The 9480-nt window shown below is 46.3% G+C and overlaps 1 protein-coding gene across 1 annotated transcript in view; it reads right to left on the reverse strand.

The window, feature by feature from the left end:
• syngap1b (synaptic Ras GTPase activating protein 1b) overlaps nucleotides 1-9480 on the reverse strand; it is a 190987-nt gene that overhangs the window by 132188 nt on the left and 49319 nt on the right. Inside the window, exon 3 of the mRNA XM_008281155.1 lies at nucleotides 280-385. Within this exon, the coding sequence (XP_008279377.1) occupies nucleotides 280-385 (106 nt within the window). The remainder of the gene's footprint in view (nucleotides 1-279; nucleotides 386-9480) is intronic.

Below are 9480 nucleotides of genomic sequence, written 5' to 3' on the forward strand. Positions count from 1 at the left end.
TGTTTCAAACTTACCTTTGACTGCAACACAAGAGGAAAGTTTCTACTAAAGAGACTCAGTGTGGAGGACGCCCACTGGTTCTGTCTAAACGTCTGACATGTTCTGTTTTTTTTATCTCCATCATTTCCAGTAAAATTACATCAGAAACAGATCTCTTTAGGATCAGTATGGAACGAAACAAAACCTTCATTAGGAACCAAGAAAAGAAATGCAAAATAACCGTCGACTGGACCTCGATCAAGCTCTCAGTGTGAACAGTTGAATGTAGAAGCTGCTCACCCATCTCGGGATGGTGCCGTCCCTCCACAGGAACGCTGACTGTCCGCCGCAGTAGCTTGTTCCTGTGAGACTCTGAGCGCCTCTCGCGCATCAGCAAAGGGTGAACCTGCACGGGGAGAACACAAGGTCAGCACACAGACGCACGGACCTGCAGTACCAGAACCCGAAGTTCTGGACTGAACATCAACACACAAATGCAGCAACAAACTCTTTGTCCTTCGTTATTGGATTTGAGGGACGTTAGACGAGCAAATGTTGATTTCTGTAGCCAGAAAACGGTTCTATGAGAGCAGGGGAAATTAAAAGGTTCAAATTAAAATTTCTGGAGTGCCACATGCAGAATAGACGTATTATAGGCCACAGAGAGTTTCCAAAATCATGAATGAACTCACACAGCTCTGCTAAAGCAATCAACTGGACCAAATTCACCCAAGAAATGTCTTTAAGGTTAATGTGGGTTCAGATCCACAGGCTACCGGCTGCATCTGAACAGTGTTAGCTCATCATTCAGCACTTTTTAAAAAAGCAGTATATTCTCTGTAGCTGTGTGATGCATCCGGAGGAACTGAAAACTGGAAGCAAAAAGAAAAGAAAGCTATATATATATAAAAATAAAGCACATTTCACAGTGGCGCCACATTTGGCCCCACAGTCCCTGAATTCATAAAAGTGAGACTTGAGGGAAAATAAATGGGCGAATGTGCCGCACTAATCAGAAACACTGGTCCTTCGGAAACATCGCAGCCACACTCAGAAAGACACGGCGGATACTGTACAGTACAGACCTATAAATCTTGGCTCAACACCAAAGCTTGTTGGCTTTGGGCCCCAGAACACTAAGAAATAAGCAAAGAAATAAAAAGTGACTACAGACATTGGTGATGAATTTCCTCTGAAAACAGCACGCTGTGGTGCAGCGGTAGGCTGAAGCCGGCCCGTCCTAATAAGCTGCATTAGTTTTAGCTTGGTGGACTCAATAAACTGGGACTATGTGGTGTTTTAGCCTCATTTAGCTGATTAGTTTTATGGCCTGCTGGTAAAAACCGGCTTCATTTATTTGTGTGCAGCAAATAAGTCCAAGTAAACTCACTTCACCCCACTCGCTCATCACCAAACGGCGCAGCCCAATAACAAGCTGAAGAGCTGGTGGAGACAGAAGCAAAGCTAGAACTAAGGTAGATATGGGACAAACACAACCTAAAATGTTGATAACGAAGACCGTTGATTACATGATTAGATTCATCGGAGGAGTGCAACGTGATTCAACAGCTCAGGATCACATTCTGTCACTATGAGGCTTATGATGGACAATTCTTTGTTAAAGCTTCCCAAAAGCTGTCAGTTGCTCTATAAGCTGTAGGCATAGAGTTGTAATGGACTGAAATGTGTTTCTAACATCACATCTCAGTCCCAACAACAACCATATAGCTAAATAAACCCATCGTTACTACGTTTGTAAAAGCTGAATTTAAAGCCGAGCTGTTGCACACGGGGCTCGATGTGCTTTGATAAAGTGGCTGCAGAACGCGTATTTAGTGGACGTTCTTCTGCACCCAAAACATCCACGACTGCAGCTTTAACAAGTGCCTGACAATAGATTTAAAGCTGCAGGAGGTGCAGAAGCCCAGTTAGCATCAGATTCAGGAAAATCCCACAAGTGCTAAACCCGATGGAAATCTTGGGAATTTGGAGACCAAGTCAACGCCTTGAACTCTTTGTCATGTTCCTCAAACCATCCCAGGACGACTTTTGCAGTGCAGTTTGGCAACATGGATGAAGGGCTGTACATGGCTTCGGCAGGTGCTGCATGTCACGGGAACATCTACATGAATGCAGCACTCAAGGTTGCCAAGAAGAACGATGGTCAGAGCTCCACCTCCACACAGTGCATCCTACAGCCAGCCGTCCACCAGGCCACCCTCCTCCATTCCTCCAGGGTTCAGTTCTGATGCTCACATGGTCACTGTGGATGCTCTCTGTGCTGGACAGGGGTCAGTATGGTCGCTCTACGCAGCCCCTTGACATGTCCTGGATCTTCTGTGGGATCAGACTCAATGGACCAGCCCAATATAACTCCTGGGCACTTCACTGGATGTCCTTCTTTGGCAGAACCCCTTCACACCTGGAACTCCTGCTGTTTTGGAGAGTTGTCCCAGTTTGGTCCTTGTCAAAGTGGCTCATATCCTTTTTCCCTGCTTCCAACTCATCAACTTCAAGAGCTGACTGCTCACTTGCTCCCTCATACATCTCAGCCCGTGACAGGCGCCGCCGTAACAAGATAATCAATGTTATTCTGCTCACCTGTCAGTGGTTTCAGTGTTGTGGCTGATTGGTTGTAGTCCTTTGAATGTGAATTACAGCCGCTGTCCTCTATGTATACTTACTGACACTAAATCAAGGATTCTGTGCAGCCTTGTTTGTGTTCCGACACAATACGTGTGTGCTTTTGAGAGCGTCCTACTGAGACTAGCGACTGCAACGTCGGGACATAAAAGAGCTCGTGTGAATACAGAGAGTCGGTGTCAGAAGGTGGTACTAACTGCAGAGAGCAGTGCAGGATAGTGCAGCCTGGGGGGGCTTTGGTGCCACGCCAGCAACAGTGAAGGACGCTGGCAGGTCACACTGAGCCATATGTCCCACAAGACAGCCGAGTGCCAGTCATTCTAAAGGAGCTCTGTTAAGATAAAAGAGTGTCGGAGCCCGTGTGTGTGTGTGTGTGTGTGTGTGTGTGTGTGTGTGTGTGNTAACCCTACAAGGAATTCATGTTGCATCATTTTTTTAACCCAGAGAACAGTGCATCATCTTAAACTGACATGAAAGCACAGGTGGAGTTAACATGACTTGTTGTAACAAAGTCAAACCTGTATCCTATAAAACTAAAATGCATTCTCAGTTTACACGTGGAGGAAAACAAATTTTATGCCAGATTACTTTTTTTGCTGAATCTTTATCTAACCAGCAGTCCCACTGTGATTAAACCTCTTTTTTAAGCGAGACCTGGGAAAGCAGCTGCACTCTGCTGTTACGCATCTTTTGATCAGAGCTTCGAACTATGTGTTCTGAAGGTTGCTCCATGAGCAGGGTGCAAACCAGGGGAGGGCCAGACGACCAGGTTGAGCGCAAAGAATCCTTGATGCGCTGCATGGCGGCCATTTAAATGTACCTCTGAAGTAGCTGCTGGTGAGAAACAGAGTGTGAAGGCAGTTTACCCACAACTGCTTTGTACATATAAACACACCAGTGCTGCTTTCTCTGTGGGACGTTGATAGAAGAATGTTGATATAATGCAACGAGGCCTGCAACCGTTGGAAAACACTCTGGAGCTCATCAACGGCTTTGCTCAGAGAAGAGGCAACTGCATGGTGTCGTCTGCATAAAAATGCACTTTAGATAGGGAGGGACTTGTCACCGTGGAAACCCAGGAAATACAACAGAAGCTTTAACCCTTTCAACCCGAAGTAACTATGTCAGAGTCCTCGCCAGGAGTCCTTTACAGCGTACCGGGGGGAAGGGTCGTCGACGGGGGACACTGACGGGGTGGGACGGGACAACAGGGGTCGTCCTCATCCTCGTCCTTGTCCCGGGAGGGGGGGGTCTTAGTGAATGCTGCTGACAGTTAGCGGCAAATACGTTAGCAAATAGCAGCATTAGCAGCAACGACGACAGCAGAGAAACTCCATTGGCGCTTGTTGTTAAATATTTTCTCGTTACGTACCCTCAAAACCAACGTATCGGCCCAATGTGCAGCGTAACGGGTCGTTACTCTGTTATGACACAAGCAAGAGCCCTGTATGCAATTATTATTATTATTATTATTGTTATTATTAGTAGCAGTAGTAGTACCAGTAGTAGTAGTAGTATTTGCATAATTTGTTTCACGACTGAATTGCTTGTTCACTGACAGACAATCAAACTGAATGAAACAGAAAGTGGCCGTATAGCGGAGCCGCTACACCGAGCTGCAGGGTGGACGGGGTGAACGGGGCAGACCGGTACACCGGCTGTAGCTCTGAAAGGGTTAAAAGAGGGTCGAACTTTCACCCAAACTATCATATTTTTCTTAACCTAACCAACTAGTTTTGTTGCCTAAACCTAACTGATCAGGAAGTGAAAGCAAAACTTAACCCTATGAATGAATTTTCCTCATACGTCCTGCTGCACACGTTTCCATTGGGAGGCGTTTCTGACCATCACAGCCACAGCTTTAGGAGAGAAAGTACGTTTCTTTCAAAGTATTCGTAACAGTGCAGATCAGCTGTACAGGGATGAGGTTTTTTTGAGACAGGGTTGAAATAAGCAGAAAAATCCCTTCAACAGAAACGGTGCTTTCTGGTAAACATGATGCAGGCGATGCTCCTGGTGAGTGAGAAAACAAAACTCTGACTGGTTACAAGCTTGTAAGCTGACACCATAAAACGAGTCCTTAAAATGTAAATGTTAGTTGAGGGGTCTATTATGAGCACTCGTAGATGCTGCGAGTGCTCGGGAACAGTCCGAGCCACCCGTAAGTCTCCGCATCCCACAGAGTCAGACCGGGCCAATTGTTCTTAATAAAAATGATGAATGGCAGAGGATTGCTTTTAAGGTCATCGAGATCTGGCAGTTGCTCCTGGTAAGTTGGCAGGAGACAAATTAGGCCTAGTTTTCCTCTTTCTCCAGGTGCCTCTAAGGTATTTAAAGAAAGAGAAAACTGTACACCAGCCAGAGGGATCGGAGAATTAATCAAAACCCAGAGATAAAAGTCATTTAAACCCGTGTATGTACAGGATGACCTTTTGAGAAATGTTTTATTTCTGAGTGAGTGACAATTTTTCTTGAAATGGCGTGTAATGGTTACTCAAATACCAAGACTTTCTTGTTAACATCGCCTCGGGGGTTCAGGTCGGCCATCTTACTAAAAGAATCAACCTTTCTCTTCTCTTGTACGAGTCACTGCCCACCTACATTTATTACATAATTAATCCCTCCAACTCCCACACGACAGCCACCTGAATGTGTTCTCCAGGGTCACGAGCAAACATACGATCCACCTCGGAGCTGCTCGCTCTCCGTGCAGCGGGACAACAGGACTGAAGCCAACAGAGGTGCTGAGGATTGTTTGCAGACGCTTTCAGATTCAGCATCAAAGCTGCAGCAGGAGAAGATGTGCTCCACACTCATACGTATTTCTGAAGCGCTGCTTTTCTGTGTTTTATTGTGCTGATATGTCCCAGCCTCTTCAGATTCTTGCAGGCTGAACCAAGCTGGTGCCCCCCATCGGGTCTTCTTGCGTAACGCTGGCACAGTCGGGGGAGCGCAGCCCGGACACATGACTGGGGGGACAGGGCAGTGGTGCGTGGCGATGGTATATGAAACTCTGTCACCTCAGATTAATGTGAGATGAGAGCAGGAGGAGGAGGAGGAGGAGGAGGAGGAGGAGGATGGCAGGCAGCCATCACTGTCAGCCCTCTCACTCCCCCTACAGGACAGAAGAGGGGAGAGCAGCCTGCTGAGAGGTGCAAAATGGGAGTGATGGGAGTGAACACGAACCCGTCGGTCTCACAGGTTAAAGACACGGCGCTTTCATTGCCTTCACTGTTTCTCTGTAAACCAGATTCTCCAGAGCGCTCCAGTCACTGCTTCATCTACCAGATCCTCACACTGCAGCAAATGTGTTTGTGTGAGAGCAAATGTTCCGCCTGTTGGCCTGGAAAGCTTTTATCATCAGTATTATTATATAGATGGACCGCTCAGCTGACTGGCTGAGAGCTGCTGCATCACTTTATCAAATCAAATGACTTAAAATACTGGAATTATCAGACGATCTGATTAAACCTCTGAACCTGCCAGTGGGTTTAAACAAGTGTTATCTTTTTTTTTTTTAATGGCCAAATTACACCATTAATCACAGCCAGAAATTTTTATATCACAGAGACTCGTCAGATTTTCTAGTTTTCACTCGTCAGTGTGGCACGCAGCTCCGTCCCAAAACCTACCAAACCTCACCTCAAAATCACTTCATCCCACATGTAAAAACACACCGCGGTGAAGTTATCAGTGACTCAGAGCGATAACAACGTTATCAGAACACAGATTATCTGGCTGAACTGCAGGCAGTGCTCAGAGAGGAGACGACGACAGTCAGCTGACAGCAAACTGGTGAATAAATACGTTTAACACGGTGGAATATCTGATCAGGATTAATGTGCAAACTGGGAAACACTCAAAGTGAGTAGAGGTTGGTGGTTAAATACATCTAATGTGGAGTCACCTGTTCTTTTTTTTCCAAAATTGGTGAATTCTGTTGGAAAAATCAGAACACGGATCCAGACTTTAGATTTTTTTCCCTTCAAATTAAAAAAAAAACAAAAAATGAAATTTAACTTAAATTTTTTGTTTTATTAATTGTATTATATTGTACTATATTTATTATTTTAGTTTACTTATTTATTTTTTAGAATTAACTGCATTCTGAAACTGCTGTGCTCCACAATACATGTTTTAGTTTCTTCCATAGAGGTGCAGGATTTAATTTTATTTTATATTGCTGTAAAAATGAGTCCATGGTGAGAAAAGCTGTGACAGGAGCAAATAAAACCACCCAGAAACTGTTTGGACTTCAGAGGAATAAAGCACTCCATAGCAACAAAACAGTCCTGAACATTAAATGTAAATATGAAGGGAGTCCGTATCTGATCTGTGTCACGATGCACGAGCCCTGAATGAACTAATATCATCTATAATTCTATAAAAGTGTTGATTCAACTCTATGGGAGGTTTTTTTTTGTTTTGCCCTGCATCCATTTAAACCACACAAATATTCTTCTTTTAATCCCAACATATGATCACAGAGGCAGAGTAACGCTGAGCGACGCTTTCTGCTGCTTCGGGCTGCTCGCTCACTTGTTGTCTAAGTAACGCGGTTCCTTGTCTGTTGCTTAGAATGAGCTGCAAAGAACGTTCTACCAACCACAGCTCAGGGGAGACAGCGTACCAGTCGCACTGACTTGTGAGGACTGAATGACAATTTATGGAGAGAAAAAGCCAAACGAGGGCCCTGTAATTACAGGCGGCGTGTTTTGACTCCTCATCTTTGATTTTAAATGAAGTTTTTTTGAACTTTCGAGGGTATTTCGCCGCAGATACACAATGTCAAAGCGTGCCACTCAGACAACACATCCCGTCAGTGTGTCTATTATCCTCAGCAATTAAGATGAGCCCAGGGTGTCGACATGTCAGAGCGGCTGTAATCCCATTCTGCCTCTATGAAGCGGCTGCACTCCATAACAGGGAAGCGGCTCAATGAACCGAACGCACCGGGAGTCGAGAGCTCAAGTCACACACATTTCCATCGTGACACATTTTAGGCACAACAGAGGAGTCCTGCTCCCCGGAGCGACGCCTCGGCTCTCCGGGAGGACGTCCCTTCTGCAGCCTTCTGATGGCCGTCATTCATAAAACATAAAAAAAAAAAAGAGAAAAGAAATATGAAGCCGCAAGTGAATGGAGCTGTGAGGAGAACAGAGACAGGTGGCCTGTGGGAGAGCCAAAGACTCCTGCCAGTCACCCCGGAGAGAGGCAGGGAGGCAGGGAGGGAGGCAGGGAGGCAGAGTGGGCGAGTGGATGAGGAGGGATGGTGAGAGCAGGGAAGAGGAAGAAACTGTGAAGGAGAGATGGAGCACAGGGCAGAAAATAGAGAGGAAGTGTGGCAGCAATGAACATGGAAGAAGGAAGGCAGAGTAGGAGGGGAGACGGATGGGCTGGAACAACAGACAGATTAGATAAAGAAGAGAGATAGCAGGAAGCAGGAGGAGAGGGCGGGGTGAGAGAACAGAGGAGAAGGTAAGAGTGATGGATCGATGGAGGGGATTAGTGCGAGGATGGAGCCTGGAGGAGCCGAAGATGCAAGAGAGAGAGCAGGAAGTGGGCAGGAGATGCTGAGCGAGGACACCGAGCACGTGAGCAGAGAAACCAGAGAGGTGAAAGGTGTGTGCATGAGATGATATCAGGAAGTGCAGGAAGCAAAAAAAAAAAGCTCCTCCGCTGATCCTCTGCTATGGAAAAGTACAGTGTGATTGCTTTTTTTTTTTTTCTGCCGAGCCACTGAAGCCATCTAAAACGAATGGGAATAAATTGAAAGGCGAGTGTGTGTGTGTGTGTGTGTGTGTGAGGAGCAGAGAGACACTCGCTCTGCATGAGGTGAGTGACAGGCATGAATATTTAACGCCTCTCGCCGTCGCCGAGGTGACGGCTATCAGCACGTCAGTCCTGCCTCCGATCCATTCACAGCTGCTGCCTCATTGGCACAATTAGACAGGGATGAGGCTCTGATTAATTGAACTGGGCCCTCCATTCAGTCCTAGCGCGGCGGTACTGGTCTCTTATCGGGATCACAGTGGGCTCTATTCCTCTGAGTGATGACAGCCTGAAACACTATTGGCAGCCGTGCACACACACTACAGTAGAGTGGCCGTCCTTCAGCTAGCCTCATAAAGATGCATCACTTCACTGCCTCGCCAACGTCGCTGGACACAGGAAGCTGCCCGTGCAAAGAGCTCGAATCTTAGAGCGTGCACGAGTGCATACTGGGTAATAAACACACCACAGAAGGAAACAGCAGGGCAGACAACAATAACTCACACCCCACTGTCCCTCTATAAAGTGGAACAAATCAGGGCTTTAGCATGTGCACGGTCCGATACCTCAGCTGTCAATCTGCGGCGCTGACCCACTGGTTTTGGTTCATTCACTGTGGTGTTATAAACCAGCAGCGTTGGCTTCAGCTGTGTGTGGAAATAGTTTTCGTTGCAGAGTTAGAAAAGTTGAAGAACACTACCCTCTCCTGGTCTGAACAGCAACATGAGCTTTCTCTCACACTCCACCAGCAGCAGCAGCAGCGCTACCTGTGAGCAGGAACAGCACCGCCCATTGAAGTAAACTGCAAATGAGGAAACAGAACAGCTGAGCTCTCTGTCTTCTTCCTCCTCGATTCAGTCTCCTCCTGATAGAAGAGCAGAGGTTGTGTTTCTGCTGTGAAGCTTCCAGCCGGTGAGTGTTTAAAACTAAAGAGATCATCTCCTGGTTAAAGAGCTGCCGCAGAACAAATTCAATCATTTGTCTGATTTACGTGACACTTAAAGTATATCAGTAGCAGCTACGCACCAAATGTCGACCCAGAAACACTCGGTTTCTACGAGGTTCTAAAACAAAGTCCTGGACCTC

The sequence above is a fragment of the Stegastes partitus genome, unplaced genomic scaffold, assembly GCF_000690725.1.
Source record: "Stegastes partitus isolate 25-593 unplaced genomic scaffold, Stegastes_partitus-1.0.2 Scaffold225, whole genome shotgun sequence".
In the NCBI taxonomy this organism is placed as follows: Eukaryota; Metazoa; Chordata; class Actinopteri; family Pomacentridae; genus Stegastes; species Stegastes partitus.